The 21,550-nt window shown below is 38.0% G+C and overlaps 1 protein-coding gene across 1 annotated transcript in view; it reads right to left on the bottom strand.

Annotated features, from left to right (window-relative positions):
• The window catches only part of OCA2 (OCA2 melanosomal transmembrane protein), a gene marked incomplete at both ends in the record, with an annotated part of 262,492 nt that extends 242,191 nt beyond the window's left edge, over nt 1-20,301 (bottom strand). The window contains one exon of the mRNA XM_082841763.1: nt 20,054-20,301. Coding sequence (XP_082697889.1) covers nt 20,054-20,301 — 248 coding nt within the window. The remainder of the gene's footprint in view (nt 1-20,053) is intronic.
• Nucleotides 20,302-21,550: the final 1,249 nt, after the last annotated feature.

Here is a 21,550-nt window from a genome sequence, read left to right as displayed (position 1 = left end):
GGAGAAATTAAAACCTTTACCCACAAGCAAAATCGAAGAGAATTCAGCACCACAAAAGCATCTTTACAACAAATGCTAAGGAACTTCTCTAGACAGGAAACACAAGAGAAGGAAAAGACCTACATTAACAAACCCAAAACAATTAAGACAATGGTAAAAGGAACATACATATCGATAATTACCTTAAATGTAAATGGATTAAATGCTCCAACCAAAATACATAGACTGGAAAAATGGATACAAAAACAAGACCCATATATATGCTATCTACAAGAGACCCACTTCAGACCTAGAGACACATACAGACTGAAAGTGAGGGGAGGGAAAAAGATATTACATGCAAATGGAAATCAAAAGAAAGCTGGAGCAGCAATTCTTATATAACACAAGATAGACTTTAAAATAAAGACTATTACAACAACAAAGAAGAACACTATATAATGACACAGGGATCAATCCAAAAAGAAGATATAACAATTATAAATATTGATGCACCGAACATAAGAGTAGCTCAATATATAAGGCAAATGCTAACAGCCATAAACGGGGGAATCAACAGTAACACAACCATAGTAGGGGACTTTAACACCCCCCTTTCACCAAAGGACAGATCATCCAAAATGAAAATAAATAAGGACACACAAGCTTTAAATGATACACTAAACAAGATGGTCTTAATTGATATTTATAGGACATTCCATCCAAAAACAACAGAATAGACTTTCTACTCAAGTGCTTACAGAACATTCTCCAGGATAGATCATATCTTGGGTCACAATTCAAGCCTTGGTAAATTTAAGAAAATTGAAATCATATCAAGTATCTTTTCTGACCACAATGCTATGAGACTAGATATCAATTACAGGGGAAAAAAACTGTAACAAAATACAAACATATGGAGACTAAACAATACACTACTATATAACCAAGAGATCACTGAAGAAAAGGGGAAATAAAAAATACCAAGAAAGAAATGAAAATGAAAACACGACGACCCAAAACCTATGCGATGCAGCAAAAGAAGTTCTATGGGGGAAGTTTATAGCAATAAAAACCTACCTCAAGAAACAAGAAACATTTCAAATAAAGAACCTAAGCTTACACCTAAAGCAATTAGAGAAAGAAGAACAAAAGAACCCCAAAGTTAGCAGAAGGAAAGAAATCATAAAGATCAGATCATAAATAAATGAAAAATAAATGAAGGAAACAATAGCAAAGATCAATAAAAGTAAAAGCTGGTTCTTTGAGAAGATAAACAAAACTGATAAGCCATTAGCCAGACTCATCAAGAAAAACAGGGAGAAGACTCAAATCAACAGAATTAGAAATGAAAAGGGAAAAGTAACAACTGACACTGCAGAAATACAAAGGATCACGAGAGATTACTACAAGCAACTATATGCCAATAAAAGGGACAACCTGGAAGAAATTGACAAATTCTTACAAAACCACAACCTTCCGAGACTGAACCAGGAAAAAAAAGAAAATATAAACAGACCAATCACAAGGACTGAAATTGAAACTGTGATTTAAAATCTTGCACCAAACAAAAACCTGGGACCCGATGGCTTCACAGTAGAATTCTATCAAACATTTAGAGAAGAGCTAATGCCTATCCTTCTCAAACTCTTCCAAAATATAGCAGAGGGAGGAACACTCCCAAGCTCATTCGACAAGGTCACCATCACCCTGATACCAAAACCACACAAAGCTGTTACAAAAAAAGGATTCTTCAATATACGCAAATCAATCATTGTGATACACCATATAACAAATTGAAGGATAAAAACCATATGATCATCTCAATAGATGCAGAAAAAGCTTTCAACAAAATTCAAAAACCATTTAGGCTAAAAGCTCTTCAAAAGGTAGGCATACAGTGAACTCACCTCAACATAATAAAGGCCATATATGACAAATGCACACTCAACATCATTCTCAATGATGAAAAACTGAAACCATTTCATCAAAAATCAGAAACACGACAAGGATGCCCACTCTCACCACTATTATTCAACATGGATTTGGAAGTTTTAGCCACAGCAATCAGAGAAGAAAAAGACATAAAATGAATCCAAATCAGAAGATAAGGAGCAAAACTGTCACTGTTTGTAGATGACATGGTACTATACATAGAGAATCCTAAAGATGATACCAGAAAACTATTAGAGCTAATCAATGAATTTGGTAAAGTAGCAGGATACAAAATTAATGCACAGAAGTCTCTTGCATTCCTATACACTAATGTTGAAAAATCTGAAAGAGAAATTAAGGAAACACTCCCATTTACCATTGCAATAAAAAGAATGAAATACCTAGGAATAAAGCTACGTAAGGAGACAAAAGACCTGTATGAAGAAAACTATAAGTCACTGATGAAAGAAATTAAAGAAGATACAAACAGATGGAGAAATATACCATGTTCTTGGATTGAAAGTATCAACATTGTGAAAATACTATACTGCCCAAAGCAATCTACACATTCAATGCAATCCCTATCAAACTGTCAATGGCATTTTCACAGAACTCGAATAAAAAATTTCACAATTTGTATGGAAACACAAAATACCCCGAATAGCCAAAGCAATCTTCAGAAAGAAAAATGGAGGAGGAGGAATCAGGGTCCCTGACTTTAGACTATACTACAAAGCTACAGTAATCAAGAAAGTGTGGTACTGGAACAAAAACAGAAATATAGATCAATGGAACAGGATAGAAAGCCCAGAGATAAACCCACACACATATGGTCACCTTATCTTTGACAAAGGAGGCAAAAATATACAATGGAGAGAAGACAGCCTGTTCAATAAGTGGTGCCAGGAAAACTGGATAGCTACATGTAAAAGAATGAAATTAGAACACTCCATAACACCATACACAAAAATAAACTCAAAGTGGATTAAAGACCTAAATGTAAGGCCAGACACTATAAAACTCTTAGAGGAAAACATAGGCAGAACACTCTTTGACATAAAACACAGCAAGGTCCTTTTGTACCCACCTCCTTAAGAAAGGGAAATAAAATCAAAAATAAATAAATGGGACCTAATGCAACTTAAAATCTTTTGCACAGCAAAGGAAACCATAAACAAGATGAAAAGACAACACTCAGAATGGGAGAAAATATTTGCAAATGAAGCAACTGACAAAGGATTCATCTCCAAAATATACAAGCAGCTCATGCAACTCATTATCAAGAAAACAAACAACCCAATCCAAAAATGGGCAGAAGACTTAAATAGATATTTCTGCAGTGAAGATATACAGATTTCTAACAAACACATGAAAGGATGCTCAACATCACTAATCATTAGAGCAATGCAAACAAAAATCACAATGAGATATCACCTCACACTGGTCAGAATGGACATCATCAAAAAATCTACAAATAATAAATGCTGGAGAGGATGTGGAGAAAAGGGAACCCTCTTGCACTGTTGGGGGGGATGTAAATTGATACAGCCACTATGGAGAACAGTATGGAGGTTCCTTAAAACACTAAAAATAGAACTACCATACGACCCAGCAATCCCACTACTGGGCATATACCCTGAGAATACCATAATTCAAAAAGTGTCATATACCACAATGTTCATTGCAGCTCTATTTACAATAGCCAGGACATAGAAGCAACCTAAGTGTCCATCAACGGATGAATGGATAAAGAAGATGTGGCACATATATACAATGGAATATTATTCAGCCATAAAAAGAAACGAAATTGAGTTATTTGTAGTGAGGTGGATGGACCTAGAGTGTGTCTTACAGAGTGAAGTAAGTCAAAAAGAGAAAAACAAATACTGTATGCTAACACATATATATATGGAATCTAAAGAAAAAAAAAGAATGGTTCTTTAGAACCTATGGGCAGGACAGGAATAAAAATTCAGACGTAGAGAATGGACTTGAGGACACGGGGAGTGGGAAGCATAAGCTGGGATGAACTGAGAGAGTGGCATGGGCCACATTTGGTAGTGTATATACATGGTAGTATATACACTACCAAATGTAAAATAGATAGCTAGTGGGAAGCAGCTGCAGAACACAGGGAGATGAGCTCAGTGCTTTGTGACCACCTAGATGGGTGGGTTAGGGAGGGTGGGAGGGAGGGAGACGCAAGAGGTAGGGGATATGGGGATATATGTATACGTATAGCTGATTCACTTTGTTATACATCTGCAACTAACACAACAATGTAAAGCAATTATACCTCAATAAAGAGGTTGAAAAAAAAAACACTCATCAAAGTGGGTATAAAGGTAACACATCTCAACATAATAAAGGCCACTTACGACAAACCCACATTCAGCCTAATGCTTGATGGTGAAAAGCCAAATGCCTTCCTGCTAAATTCAGGAAAAAGACAAAGATGCTTCTCTTTAACGTAATATTGGAAGTCCTAGCCACAGCAATCAGAAAAGAAAAAGAAATAAAAGGTATCCAAATTAGAAGGAGACAGGTAAAACTGTCACTATTTGCAGATGACATGATATTTTATTTAGAGAACTCTAAAGTTTACACCTCAAAACTATTAGACCTAATAAAGGAATTCATCAAGGTTGCAGGATACAAGATTAATATACAGAAATCTATTGCATTTTTAAACACTAATGATGAAATATCAGGAAGAGAAAGTAAAAAAAAAAAAAAACCTTGTTAAAAATCTCATCTAAAAAGAAACCTAGGAATAATCTTAACTAAGGGAGGTGAAAGACCTATATAATGAAAACTATAAAAATTAATGAAGGAAATTGAAGGTCATTCAAAGAAATTGAAAGATATTCTGCGCTCTTGGATTGGAAGAATTAATATTATTAAAATGGCCATACTACTGAAAGCAACCTACAGACTTACTACAATCCCTATCAAAATAGCCATGATACTTTTCACAGAATTAGAACAAATAATTCTAAAATTTATATGGAACCACAAAAGACCCCAAGTTGCCAAAGCAATCTTGAGAAAACAGAAGAAAAATGGAGGTATAACCCTACCAGACTTCAAACTATACTACAAAACTACAGTAATCAGAACAGTGTGATATTGGCACAAAAACAGACACATAGATCAATGGAACTGACTAGAAGTCCCAGAGATAAACCTACTCACCTACAGTCAATTTATGACAAAGGAGCAAGAATATACAATGGAGAAAAGACAGTCTCTTCAACAAGTGATGCTGGGAAAACTGGACAGCCACATGTGAAACAGTGAAATTAGAGCACTTCCACACACCATATATAAAAATGAACTTAAAATGGTTTAAAGACCTAAACGTAAGACATGACACCATAAAACTGCTAGAAGAGAACATAATCCAAACATTTTCAGACATAAATCATAGTAATATTTTCTTAAATCAGTCTCCCAAGACAAAAATAAATTAATTAATAAAAACAAAAATAGGGCTTCCCTGGTGGCACACTGGTTGAGAGCCCACCTGCCGATGCAGGGACCGCGGGTTCGTGCCCCGGTCCGGGAGGATCCCACATGCCATGGAGTGGCTGGGCCCGTGAGCCATGGCCACTGAGCCTGTGCGTCCGGAGCCTGTGCTCCACAACGGGAGAGGCCACAACAGTGAGAGGCCCGCGTACCGCAAAAAATTGCCAGAAGACTTAAATAGACATTTTTCCAAAGAAGACATACAGATAGCTAACACGCACATGAAAAGAAACTCAATATCACTAACTATTAAAGAAATGCAAATCAAAACTACAATGAGATATCACCTTACACCTGCTAGAATGGCTGTCATCAAAAAGTCTACAAATAAAAAATGTTGGCCAGGATGTGGAGAAAAGGGAACACTTGTACACTGTCGGTGGGACTATAAAATGGTACAGCTACAAACTACTGTATAGCACAGAGAATTATACCCATTATTTGTAGTAACCTATAATGGAATATAATCTGTAAAGATATTGAATCTCTAAGTTGTACTCCTGAAACTAACACAATACTGTAAAACAACTGTATTTCAATGAAATACATATATATAAAATAATAGCTTTGGACAATATGTAACAACACTGATAGTATTTATAATATAAAATTACATAAAAGAAATATAAAATGACGTTTACTATGAGCACAAAAATGTAAAAATACATATTACATATGGGAGAAGGCCAGAAGGGAATACAGGTAAATGCCAGTAGATAGTCATAATTGTTGTAAAATCATTTTTCCCCTTCAATTTCCAAATTTTTAACAATTTATTTACTTTGGCTTGTTAATAGTAAAAACAGTAATCAGTTCATGACAGATGAACTGGTCATGTCACATAATTCAGTCTGATAATATACTACATTTAATCCATATCAGATCTTATGTGCTATTTTATAATAAAAGAAAGAATTCATTCAAAATTTTCTGGGATTTGAGATTCAAAACCATGCTATATTTAGATAAGGGAATGAGAAAGAGAGTGAAGAAATGGGGGAGGCTGAGTGAAACATTGTTTACTTTTTCTATGAAGAAAACTAGCATATTAGAAAAATTCATTCATCTTTAACTTGGCAGTTTTGTTTGTTCTATGTCATTTAAAATGTATAAGCAATTTATTCCTCTCACTTGGAGGCCTCAAGTAGCAAAGGGGTGGAATTCCTCAGTGAGGAACGGGGGAAAGCAGCATCAAGAAGTATCCTGCAGAGTTCCAGGGCTGCAGCTACAAGAGGAGGTTCAGAATCCCAAACATAAGGGTCAGGGTGCCACCAGAATGAAGTCTGCTTTCTCTATTTTTTGTTGTTTATTCCCTCTGTTATAGGATTATTGTTAAAAGAGAGCAAAATCAGAGCTGGGGAGGATGGCATAGTAGAAAAACTCTGAGCTCACCTCCTCCCACAGAAACACCAAAATTATAACAATTTATAGAGCAACTATCAGTAAGAAAGAATTGAAGGCAGAAAAGATCTTCTACAACTAAAGATATGAAAAAGCAACCACAAGATGGATAAGAGGGGTGGAGATGCAGTATCCCCTGTGTGGGCAACAACAAATGGAGGATAATTACAATTGCAGTGGTTCCCCACAAAGAACAAGAGGTCTGAGCCCCACGTCAGGCCCCCCAGCTGCATCAGGAAGATGAGTCCCCAGAAGGCCAGTGGGGCTTACCTTCAGGAGAGTCAGAGAGCTGTGGATATAGAGTCCACTCTTAAAAGGCATGCACAAAACCTCACATGCTCCAGGATCCAGGGCAGAAGCAGTAATTTGAAAGGAGCCTGTGTCAGACAGACCTGCAGATTTGGAGAGCCTCCTGGAGAGGAAGGAGGTAACTGGAGCTTACCCTGGGGACATAGATGTGGGTGGAAGAGCTTTTGGGGATCTCACTCTACCATGAGGACATTGGTGCTGGCAAGCATCACTTTGGAATCCTCCTTCCAGCTTATAAGCACCAGGACCGAGTCTCACCCACCAGCCTATTGACACTAGTACTGGGACGCCTCAGGCCAAGCAACCAGCTGGGTGGGGACACATCCCCACCCACCAGCAGACCCACTGCCTTAGGACCTTCCAGCCACCCAAGGACACAACCCCACCCACGAGAGGGCACAGAACATGGACCCATGCATCAGCATACCAGCACTAGCCCCAAGACCACTGTAGACTGTTGGGACCCAGCCCCACTCACCAACAGGCCAACACCAGCTCCAGGACACCCAGGCCTTAGAGCCAGAGACATTGGTAAGCAGCTCCACCAAAAAACTGAGAGCCAGCACTTACCCCAGAATGCCCAGGACCCTGTCCCTGCCCAACAATAAGCCGACACCAGCTTTGGAATAGCTTGGGCCCCTCAGCTAGCCACACCAGCATTTGGACCCACCTACCAAAGAGCTGACACCAGCTCCAGAACCCCCTGGGCTCTGTAGCCAGAGACCCCAGGATCCAGCTTGGTCAACCAGCAGACTGACACCAACTCTGGGACCCCCAGAGTCCTGAAGCCAGAGACTCCAGCACCCTGGTATACCCACCAGCAGTCTGGCACCAGCCCTGGGACATGCTCCCCTAAGCCCCACCCACCAGCAGGATGATACCAGCTCCAGGAGCCCCACAAGCCCAGCCCAGCCCTCCAATAGGCTGACACTAGATCCAGGACCCTTTACCTTTTTTTTTTTTTTTCTTTAAGAGAAGTAAGCCTCTATTTTCTTGTTTCACAAATAAAGCTGGCTGAGTTGGTTGCTTTTTGGTGATTAGTCAAAGAGAACAGCAACTCCCATATCTTCATCTGGCTCCTCTGGCCCTCCATTTGCTTCAACTTTGGCCATGGCTGTGGTAGCAGTAGGAGCAGCAGTGGTTGCAGCACTAGCCCTGCAACCATTTGGGCTCCGCAGCCAGCCACTTTGTGACACAGCCCCACCCATCAGCTGCCAGAATCCTTTGCAAAAGGCAGGGCCTGGCAACCAGCCAGACCAGGGACCAGCCACCCACCAGATGACCCACAGTAGTCAGCCCATCACAACAGAAGGACCCACATAGGGGGCAACCCTAGAGTAGTTAGCTCTGGTGACCAGAGGGGAGTGCCCTGCTGAGACATATAGAACATTTCCTCCATAAGGCCACTTCTCCAAGATACAAAAATGTAACCATTCTATCTAATGCACAGAAATAAAAATAGAGAATTAGGTAAAATAAGGTGACAGAGGAACATGTTCCAAATGATGGAATAAAATAAAACACCAGAAGAACAAGGCAAAGTGGAGATAAACAATCTACCTGATAGAGTTTCCATGGAAATTACCATAAAGATGCTCAACAAATTCAGAAGAATGGATAAACACAGTGAGAAGTTTACCAAAAACTTAGAAAATATAAAGAAAAACCAAACAGAGCTGAAGGATACAATAACTTAAATAAAAAATACACCAGAAGGAGTTTTGCAGCAGATTAGATGAGACAGAGGAACAGGTCAGTGAACTGGAAAAGTAATGAGAATCATGCAAGCTGAACAGAAAAAAGAAAAATTTATTAATGGAACAGTTTAAGAGACTCCTGGGACAACATCAAGCATACTAACAAATATTCACGTTATAGGGGTCCCAGAAGAAGAAGGAAAGAGAAAGGGGCAGAGAACTTATTTGAAGACATAACTGCTGAAAACATTTCTAACCTGGGAAAGGAAACAGACATCCAGGTCCAGGAAGCACAGAAAGTTCCAAATAGGATCAACCCAAAGTGATCTACACCAAGATACATTATACTTAAAATTACAAAAATTAAAGATAAGGAGAGAGTAATAAAAACAGCAAGGGAAAATAACTAGTAATGTACAAGGAAACTCCCATAAGGCTATTAGCTGATTTTTCAGCAGAAACTGCATTCCAGAAGGGAGTGACTTGATATATTCAAAGTGATGAAAGGGAAAAACCTACAACCAACTATACTGTACCTGGCAAGGCTTTCATTCACATTTGATGAAGAGATCAAAAGATTTACAGACAAGCAAAATCTAGAAGAGTTTAGTACCAGCAAACCACCTTTAAGGGACTTCTCTAAGCAGAAAAGAAAAGGCCACAACTAGAAATATAAAAATTACCAAAGGAAAAATCTTATTGACAAAGGCAAGTATACAGTTAAGGTAGTAGATCAACCACTTATAAAGATAGTAGGAGTTTACAAAAGCAGTAAAATCATCTATGTCTGCAGTAAGTAGTTAAGGGGTACACAAAACAAAAGGATGTAAAATCTGATGTCAAAAACAGTAAATGTTGGGCTTCCCTGGTGGCACAGTGGTTGAGAGTCCGCCTGCCAATGCAGGGGACATGGGTTCATGACCCAGTCAGGGAAGATCCCACATGCTGTGGAGCGGCTGGGCCCGTGAGTCATGGCCACTAAGCCTGCACGTCCGGAGCCTGTGCTCCGCAACAGGAGAGGCCACAACAGTAAGAGGCCCGCATACCACACACACAGAAAAAAAAAGAACAGTAAATATTGAGAGGGAGTAAAAATGCAGGGTTGTTAAAAAGCATTCAGGGCTTCCCTGGTGGCGCAGTGGCTGAGAGTCCGCCTGCAGATGCAGGGGACACGGGTTCGTGCCCTGGTCCAGGAAGATCCCACATGCCGCGGAGTGGCTGTGCCCGTGAAGCCATGGCCGCTGGGCCTGCGCATCCAGAGCCTGTGCTCTGTAACGGGAGAGGCCACAACAGTGAGAGGCCTGCATACCACACACACACACAAAAAAAAGCATTCAAACTTAAGAAATCAGTAACTTAAAATAAGCATGTATATATATATATATACAGATTGATGAACCTTTAGCCAAACTCATCAAGAGAAAAACAGAGAGAGCACAAATCAATAAAATCAGAAATGAAAAGGAAGAAGTTACAGAAATACAAAAGATCATAAGAGGGCTTCCCTGGTGGCTCAGTGGTTGAGAGTCCACCTGCCAATGCAGGGGACACGGGTTTGTGCCCCCGTCCGGGAAGATCCCACATGCTGCAGAGCAGCTAGGCCCATGAGCCATGGCTGCTGAGCCTGCGCGTCTGGAGCCTGTGCTCTGCAACGGGAGAGGCCACAAGAGTGAGAGGCCCGTGTACCACAGAAAAAAAAAAAAAAGGATCATAAGAGATTACTACAAACAATGAAATGGGCAACCTGGAAGAAATGGACAAATTCCTATAAATGTACAACCTCTAAAGACTGAATCAGGAAGAAATAAAAAATATGAACAGATAAATTATCAGTAATGAAACTGAATTAGCAATTTTTAAAAACTCCCAACAAACAATGATTCATGACCAGATGGCTTCATGGGTCAATTCTACCAAACATTTAAAGAAGCATTAACATCTACCATTCTCAAGCTCTTCTTAAAAACTGCTGAGGAAGGAACGCTTCTGGACTTTTTCTACTAGACAAAGATAGCTTCTTTTTTAAAAAAAAAGAAAATTACAAGCCAATATCACTGATGAACATAGATGCAAAAATACTCAACAGAATATTACAAACAGATTTCAACAATATATTAAAAGGATCATACATGATGATCAAATGAATTTTATCCCAGGGGTGCAAGGATGGCCCATTATCCACAAATCAAAGTGATATACCACATTAAAAAATTGTAGAACAAAAATCATCTTATCACCTTGATAGATGCAGAAAAAGCTTTTGACTATTCATGATCTAAATCATCTATTCATGATTAAAAAAAAAACTCTGAAACAAGTGAGTATAGAGGGAACATACATCAACATAATAAAGGCCACATATGACAAGCCCACCGTTAACATCATACTCAATGGTGAAAAGCTGAGAGCATTTCCTCTAAGATCAGGAAAAAGATAAGGATGTCCATTCTAGCCTCTTTTATTCAGCAAAATATTGGAAGTCATAGCTATAGCAATTAGACAAGAAAAAGAAATAGAAGAAATCCAAACTGGAAAGGAAGAAGGAAACTGTCACTGCAGATGACATGATACAATACATAGAAAATCCTAAATACACCACCAAAAATCTACTCGAGCTCATCAATGAATTTGGTAAAGTTGCAGGATATAAAATTAATATATAGAAATCTGTTCATTTCTTTATACTAACAACAAATTATCAGAAAGAGAAAGCAAGAAAACAATCCCATTTACAATTGCATCAAAAAGAATAAAATATCTAGGAATAACTCTAAACAAGAAGGTAAAACTATAAGATGTTGATGAAAGATATTCAAGATGACAAAAACAAATGGAAAAGTATATTGTGCTCAGGGATTGGAAGAATTAATATTGTTAAAATGACCATACTACCCAAAGCAATCTACAGATTCAGTGCAATCCCTATCAAAATACCAATAGTATTTTTCATAGAACTTGAACAAATAATTCTAAAATTTGTATGGAAACATAAAAGACCCCAAATAGCCAAAACAATCTTTAAAAAGAGCAAAACTGTAGGTATCACACTCCCTGATTTCAAACTATACTACAAATCTACAGCAATCAAAACAGCATGGTACTGGCACACACAAAAAAGATACATAGCTCAATGAAACAGAAGAGATAGCCCAGAATGGACCCACACTTACATGGGCAATTAATCTATGACAAAAGTGTCAAGAATATACAACAGGGAAAGGACAGGCTCTTCAATAAATAGTATTGGGAAAACTGGACAGCTACCTGCAAAATAACCAAACTAGACTACTTTCTCACAACATATACAAAAACAAATTCAAAATGAATTAAAGGCTAAATGTAAGACACGAAATCATAAAACTTCTAGAAGAAAACATAGGCAGTATGCTCTTTGACGTCCGTCTTACCAATATTTTGGGGGATGTGTCTCCTCAGAGAAGGGAAACAAAAGCAAAAAAAAATGTACACATCAAATTAAAAACCTTTTCCACAGTGAAGGAAACTATCAGCAAAACAAAAAGTCCGCCTACTTAATGGCAGAAGATATTTGCAAATGGTATATCAAAATAAGGGGTTAATATCCAAAATATAGAAAGAGCACATACAGCTCAACATCAAAAAAAAAAAAAACAGAAAACAAAAAAGAACCAATTAAAAACATGGGCAGAGTACCTGAATAGACAATTTTACAAATAAGACATATAGATGGTCAATAGACACATGAGAAGATGCTTAGCATGACTCATCATCAGGGAAATGCAAATCAAAACCACAATGAGATATCATCTCAGACCTGTCAGAATGGCTATCATCAAAAAATCTATAAATATCAAACCTTGGCAAGGATGTAGAGAAAAGGGAACCCTCATACACTGTTGGTGGGAATGTAAAATGATGCAGACACTACAGAAAACAGTATGGAGGCTCCTTTAAAAACTAAAAATAGAACTACTATATGATAACGCAATTCCACTCCTGGGAATATATATGGAAAAAATGAAAACACTAATTTGAAAGGACATATACACTCCTATGTTCATTGCAGCATTAGTTACAGTGGTCAATGTATCCTGCATCTGTGGAATACATGAATAGACAACGAATCATCCCAAATTGAGGAGGTGGACTTTGAGAGCAAGATTTATGACTTTTTCTCCTTCTCTTTTTGTGAGTTTGTATGTTATGCTCTGTGTGAGATATTGTCTGTATAGCTTTGCTTCCACCATTTGTCCTATCCGTCCATTTTTTGTTTTCTTTTCTTTTGTTTTCAATGTTTTTTCTTAATAATTATTTTTTAATAACTTTATTATATTTTATCTTACGTTATTTTATTTTACTTTGTCTTCTTTCTTTCTTTTTTTCCTTCCTTCCCGCCTTCCTTCCTTCCTTCCTCCTTCCCTCCCTCTCTCCTTTCTTTCGTTCCTTCTTTCTTTCTTTCTTTCTTTCTTTCTACCTCTACTAATTCTTTCTTTCTACTTTTTCTCCCTTGTATTCTGAGCCATGTGGATGAAAGGCTCTTGGTGCTGCAGCCAGGAGTCACTGCTGTGCCACTGAGGTGGGAGAGCCAACTTCAGGACACTGGTCCACAAGAGCCCTCCCAGCTCCACATAATATCAAATGGCAAAAACCTCCCAGAGATCTCCATCTCAACACCAGCACCCAGCTTCACTCAACGACCAGCAAGCTACAGTGTTGGACATTCTATGCCAAACAACTAGCAACAAAGGAACACAACCCCACCCATTTGCAGACAGGCTGCCTAAAATCATAATAAGTCCACAGACACCCCAAAACACACCACCAGACGTGAACCTGCCCACCAGAAAGACAAGATCCAGCCTCATCCACCAGAACACAGGCACTAGTCCCCTCCACCAGGAAGCCTACACAGCCCACTGAACCAACATGAGCCACTGGGGACAGACACCAAAAACAACAGGAACTACGAGCCTGCAGCCTGCAAAAAGGAGACCTCAAACACAGTAAGATAAGCAAAATGAGAAGACAGAAAAACACAAAGCAGATGAAGGAGCAAGATAAAAACCCACCAGACCTAACAAATGAAGAGGAAATAGGCAGTCTACCTGAAAAAGAATTCAGAATAATGATAGTAAAGTTGATCCAAAATCTTGGAAATAGAATAGACAAAATGCAAGAAACATTTAACAAGGGCCTATAAGAAATAAATATGAAACAAGCAACGATGAACAACACAATAAGTGAAATGAAAAATACTCTAGATGGGATCAATAGCAGAATAACTGAGGCAGAAGAACGGATAAGTGACCTGGAAGATAAAATAGTGGAAATAACTACTGCAGAGCAGAATAAAGAAAAAAGAATGAAAAGAACTGAGGACAGTCTCAGAGACCTCTGGGACAACATTAAACGCACCAACATTCGAATTATAGGGGTTCCAGAAGAAGAAGAGAAAAAGAAAGGGACTGAGAAAATACTTGAAGAGATTATAGTTGAAAACTTCCCTTATATGGGAAAGGAAATAGTCAATCAAATCCAGGAGGCACAGAGAGTCCCATACAAAATAAACCCAAGGAGAAATACGCCAAGACACATATTAATCAAATTGTCAAAAATTAAATACAAAGAAAACATATTAAAAGCAGCAAGGGAAAAACAACAAATAACACACAAGGGAATAATCTTTCAGCAGAAACACTGCAAGCCAGAAGGGGCTGGAAGGAAATATTTAAAGCGATGCAGGAGAAAACACTGAAACCAAGATTACTCTACCCAGCAAGGATTTCATTCAGATTTGATGGAGAAATTAAAACCTTACAGACAAGCAAAAGCTGAGAGAGTTCAGCACCACCAAACCAGCTTTACAACAACTGCTAAAGGAACTTCTCCAGGCAAAAAACAGAAGAGAAGGAAAAGACCTACAATAATGAACCCAAAACAATTAAGAAAATAGGAACAGGAACATACATATCGATAATTACCTTAAATGTAAATGGATTAAATGCTCCCACCAAAAGACGCAGATTGGCTGAAGGGATACAAAAACAAGACCCATATATTTGCTGTCTACAAGAGACCCACTTCACACATAGAGACACATAGAGACTGAAAGTAAGGGGATGGAAAAAGATATTTCATGCAAATGGAAACCAAAAGAAAGCTGGATTAGCAATTCTCATATCAGAAAAAATAGACTTTAAAATAAAGACTATTAGAAGAGACAAAGAAGGACACTACATAATGATTAAGGGATCAATCCAAGAAGAAGATATAACAGTTGTAAATATTTATGCACTCAACATAGGAGCACCTCAATACATAAGGCAAATACTAACAGCCATAAAAGGGGAAATCGAAAGTAACAGGGGACTTTAACACCCCACTTTCACCAATGGACAGATCATCCAAAATGAAAATAAATAAGGAAACACAAGCTTTAAAGATTACATTAAAAAAGATGGACTTAATTGATATTTATAGGACATTCCATCCAAAAACAACATAATACACATTTTTCTCAAGTGCTCATGGAACATTCTCCAGGATAGATCATACCTTGGGTCACAAATCAAGCCTTGGTAAATTTAAGAAAACTGAAATTGTATCAAGTATTTTTCCGACCACAACGCTGTGAGACTAGATATCAATTACAGGAAAAGATCCATAAAAAATACAAACACATGGAAGCTAAACAATACACTACTTAATAATGAAGTGATCACTGAAGAAATCAAAGAGGAAATTAAAAAATACCTAGAAACAAATGACAATGGAGACACGACGACCCAAAATCTATGGGATGCAGCAAAAGCAGTTCTAAGACGGAAGTTTATAGCCATACAATCCTACTTTAAATAAAAGGGAAACATCTCGAATAAACAACTTAAGCTTGCACCTAAAGCAATTAGAGAAAGAAGAACAAAAAACCCCAAAGTTAGCAGAAGGAAAGAAATCATAAAGCTCATATCAGAAATAAATGAAAAAGAAATGAATGAAACAATAGCAAAGATCAATAAAACTAAAAGCTGGTTCTTTGAGCAGATAAACAAAATTGATAAACCATTAGCCAGACTCATCAAGAAAAAAAGGGAGAAGACTCAAATCAAAATAATTAGAAATGAAAAAGGAGAAGTAACAACTGACACTGCAGAAAGACAAAAGATCATGAGCAATTACTACAAGCAACTCTGTGTCAATAAAATGGACAACCTGGAAGAAACGGACAAATTCTTAGAAAAGCAAAACCTGCCAAGACTGAATCAGGAAGAAATAGAAAATATGAACACACAAATCACAAGCACTGAAATTGAATCTGTGATTTTAAAACTTACAACAAACAAAAGTCCAGGACCAGATGGCTTCATAGGTGAATTCTATCAAAAATTTAGAGAAGAGCTAACACCTATCCTTCTCAAACTCTTCCAAAATATAGCAGAGGGAGGAACACTCCCAAACTCATCCTACAAGGCCACCATGACCCTGATACCAAAACCAGACAAGGATGTCACAAAAAGAGAAAACTACAGGCCAATATCACTGATGAACAAAGATGCAAAAATCCTCAACAAAATACTAGCAAACAGAATCCAACAGCACATTAAAAGGATGATACACCATGATCAAGTGGGGTTTATTGCAGGAATGCAAGGATACTTCAATATATGCAAATCAATCAATGTGATACACCATATTAACAAATTGAAGGAGAAAAACCATATGATCATCTCAACAGATGCCGAGAAAGCTTTCGACAAAATTCAACACCGATTTATTATAAAAACCCTGCAGAAAGTAGGCATAGAGGGAACTTTCCCCAACATAATAAAGGACATATAAATGTGAGTCCAGAAACTATCAAACTCTTAGAGGAAAACATAGGCAGAACACTCTATAACATAAATCACAGCAAGATCCTTTTTGACCCAATTCCTAGAGAAATTGAAATAAAAACAAAAATAAACAAATGGGACCTAATGAAACTTCAAAGCTTTTGCACAGCAAAGGAAACCATAAACAAGACCAAAAGACAACCCTCATAATGGGAGAAAATATTTGCAAATGAAGCAACTGACAAAGGATTAATCTCCAAAATTTATAAGCAGCTCATGCAGCTCAATAACAAAAAAACAAACAACCCAATCCAAAAATGGGCAGAAGACCTAAATAGACATTTCTCCAAAGCAGATATACGGACTGCCAACAAATACATGAAAGAATGCTCAACATCATTAATCATTAGAGATATGCAAATCAAAACTACAATGAGATATCCTCTCACACCAGTCAGAATGGCCATCATCAAAAAATCTAGAAACAATAAATGCTGGAGAGGGTGTGGAGGAAAGGGAACCCTCTTGCACTGTTGGTGGGAATGTAAATTGATACAGCCACTGTGGAGAACAGTATGGAGGTTCCTTAAAAAACTACAAATAGAACTATCATATGACCCAGCAATCCCACTACTGGGCATATACCCTGAGAAAACCATAATTCAAAAAGAGTCGTGTACCAAAATGTTCATTGCAGCTCTATTTACAATAGCCCGGGGATGGAAACAACCTAAGTGTCCATCATCGGATGAATGGATAAAGAAGATGTGGCACATACATACAATGGAATATTACTCAGCCATATAAAGAAACAAAATTGAGTATTTGTAGTGAGGTGGATGGAGCTAGTGTCTGTCATACAGAGTGAAGTAAGTCAGAAAGAGAAAGACAAATACCATATGCTAACACATATATATGGAATTTAAGGGAAAAAATGTCATGAAGAACCTAGGGGTAAGACAGGAATAAAGACACAGACCTACTAGAGAATGGACTTGAGGATATGGGGAGGGGGAAGGGTAAGCTGTGACAAAGAGAGAGAGTGGCATGGACATATATACACTACCAAACGTAAAATAGATAGCTAGTGGGAAGCATCCGCATAGCACTGGGAGATCAGCTCGGTGCTTTATGACCAGCTAGAGGGGTGGGATAGGGAGAGTGGGAGGGAGGGAGACGCAAGAGGGAAGAGATATGGGAACATATGTATATGTATAACTGATTCACTTTTTTATAAAGCAGAAACTAACACACCATTGTAAAGCAATTATATTCCAATAAAGATGTAAAAGTAAATAAATAAATAAAAATAAAAGGAGATTCAAATCTATTAAAAAAAAAAGATATGGAAGCAACCTAAGTGCCCAAAAATAGGTGACTGAAAAAGGAAGATGTGGTGTGTATGTATATATACACACATATACATACAATGGAATATTACTCAGCCATAAAAAAGAATGAAGTACTGCCAATTGCAGCAACATGGTTGGAACTAGAGGGTATTATACTAAGTGAAATAAGTCAGACAGAGAAAGACCAATACTGTATGATTTCACTTAATATGTGGAGTCTGAAAAACAAAACAAATGAACAAATATAACTAAACAGAAAAAGAGTCACAGATAGAACAAACTGTTAGTTGCCAGACGGAGGGGTGTGGAGAGAAGAGAGAAACAGGTGAGAGAGATTAAGAGGTACAGCTTCCACTTACAAAATAAATGAGTCACAGTATTAAATGTACAGCATGGGGAATACAGTCAATAACTAAGTAATATCTTTGTATGGTGACAGATCATAACTAGGCTTGTGGTGATTATTTTGAAATATATAGAAATATTGAATCACTATGTTGTGGATGAGGAACTAACATGGTATGGTAGGTCAACTATACTTCAAAAAATAAACAAACTCAGAAAAGATCAGATTTGTGGTTACCAGAGTCAGGGGCTTAGGGAGGGGGAATTGGATGAAGATAGTCAAAAAGTATGAACTTCCAGTTACAAGATAAATAAGTGCTAGAGATGTAATATACAACACAATGACTATAGCTAACACTGCTGCATGTTGTATATGAAAGTTGTTGAGAATGAATCCTAAGAGCTTTCATTACAAGGACAACAATTTTTTTCTATTTCTTTAATGTTGTATCTATATGAGATGACAGATGTTCACTAAACTTATTGTGGTAATCATTTCATGATGTATGTAAGTCAAATTATCGTGCTATACACCTTTAACCTGCACAGTGTTATATGTCAATTTATCTCAATAAAACTGTAAGTATAAAAAGAAGATAAAATCATGACTGCCATACATATGTGACATGAACACATATCAAATATTTTATTTAACTCATTAATTACAGGAAACCAATAAGAAAAAGAAACCACACATATATGGGCAATTAGAAATGTTGAACTGAATTGAAAAATCAGTGTAAAACTGGACAATTCATTCCATCAGACACACTTCAAATGTATTTCTTGGGATGAGAATCATTTGCATTGTCATCAGTTTTCAGATCAGTTGTAAACAATGAGAAGATATAGATAACCTAGGAGGGCTCCATACCTAGTTTTCTATAGAAAACACCAGTCATCTTTTTGGTCCATTTAGCCTTTCACGATTTTTCTCTCCTCCTCTCCTCTACCTTTGTGGCAGGCAGCCTCTGACATGCCCCCAGTGATCCACTCCAGGTGTTCACACCCTTGTGTGATCCCATCCCCTTCAGTATGGGCCCACACAGCAAAAGTGATGGGGAGTTACATCTGTGATTAGGTTACAAAGAACTGTCTCTCATGCTTGCCCCGATGGAGCAGGCCTCCTGACAAGGGACTGAGAACCTCAGTCCATCTGCCCGGGGGGAACTGAGGCCAGCCAACAATCACACAGAAGAGTTTGGAAGCAGACCTTGCCCACTTGAACTGTGGTCAGCCAGCCCCAGCTGACCACTTGTTCTCAGCCTGTAAAAGACCCTGAGCAGAGGACCCAGCTAAGCCATGCCCAGATTCCTGACTCACAAAACTGTGAGAAAATAAACATGTGTTGTTTTAAGATTCTGAATTTTGGAGTTTGTTGCATGGCACTAGATAACTTAACACACTCTTCCTTCCTGCTTTCTGTGTACCTATACCCTGATTTTAATAGCTCTAAGAAAATACTTACACAGGTGATGTAACTGATCTTATTTCTATTTTTATTATCTTTTGGATTTACATTAGCCGCATTTTAGAAGTAGCATTCATTCAAAACAGGTCAGGAAAGTGATCTAATGCTGGAAAGATTCTTGCAGAATATCTGGAAATTTTTCCCACAAAAAATGTGAGAGAACTATGCTCAAGAAAACCCAGTATTTGTAAATTCCACATTCACAAGATAAAATTGTTTTAAACTCACCTCCACTTCGCGAGGAATGAGCCAAAATTCTGGTCCACAGGAGCCCAGCAGCTCTGCCCAGCTGCCCCACTGGGGTAGGGGTTCAGGGAGTCTGCCTTGCTGTCTCCCTGCTGTGGCCTATGGTTGCTGGTGTTGAGTCCCACCAGCCCCGGCCCTCCCAAGCCAGCACTCATGGGAGCTGATGTCTGATGTATCTCTATCTCCAGCATACCAGAAGTCAGCCTGCCATCTTTGTTCTCTAGGTGCATGTTTCTGTTGCCACTCTTCTCACTAGAGTCAGCCAGAAAGAAACCACTGTTGATAAAAAGCAAACTGTGAATATCATTTTTATCTTGGGGAATTCATACTACTGAATGGTACAGTAGAAACACTTCTTATAACAAGGCCCTTCCCATGTCTCAGCATCTAATATATGGAAAAAAGTGTATGTTCATCTCCAAGAATGAACATTTTAGCACATTTCACACTAGCAGTAACCTAACTATTCAACAACAGAGCATTAGTTAGGTAAATTGTGATATGTGCATAGTAGGAAATACTATGCAAACATAAATATCCTCTAGAGATACTGACATTGGGAAATGTTTAAAATATAGTAAACGCCATTGATACACTGGGATATATCTCTTGAAATAAATATGTACCTAGAATATACATAGAACAGAAAACCAAAAAGACACAGCCTCTAAAGTATGGCTACCTTTTTGTGGCGGAGGTACAGATGATTCCGGCTTTCTTCTTTGTCTTTGTCTAGGCTACAGCTTTAATGATATCTGCATCTAGAAAATTAATACTTTTGCAATGAGAAAATAATAATACCTATTACAAAAATGAGAAAAATCACCATACTTGCAAGGTTATGGTGTCCTGCTTTTGGGATTATGTTTTAACCCGTTACCATTTTATTTGTTTACATTTGGGTGAAGTGAGTACAATTCATGGGTCCACCACTCCTTGTCACCCAATTCACAGAGGCTCACAATGCCCCATGATCACAAATTCTGGAGGACCCAGGATGTGTGGGAGTCCAAGCAGGTACAAGGTCAGTGTGTTATGTCTACAACTGAGTAAGTGGGGGCGGGGGGTGCTCACAGCCCAAAAGCCCACACTTTCTGATGGAACAAGAATTTACTTTAAATACAGAAAGGCAACAGCTTTTGAAGAGACACAAATGACCAAGGAAGTCCTACTATTTTCTTATTGCTATGATTTCCCTACTTTAACCCACCACTTACATTGAAAAGATGATTTACTCATCAGTAAGAAGGTGGCAGAGAGTGTTGATAGAATGTACTTGTATCAAAAGACAAAACAAAAATATTAGAGTTAGTTTCACGCAATGTTTCCATCACCTGGTAAGAATAAACTCCATATGTACATTTGAACTACACAAAAATACAACTTGTGTGACTTCCGTGATTCCACCTACAAGTTAAATGCTCTCATATTTGTATTTTAAACTGATGTTGCACCATATACAGATGAACAATAAAATGT

Source organism: Leucopleurus acutus (genome assembly GCF_964270905.1).
Source record: "Leucopleurus acutus genome assembly, chromosome: 6".
NCBI lineage: Eukaryota > Metazoa > Chordata > Mammalia > Artiodactyla > Delphinidae > Leucopleurus > Leucopleurus acutus.
The sequence above is the reverse complement of the archived record's forward strand: the minus strand, read 5'-3'. Positions and strand labels throughout refer to the sequence as shown.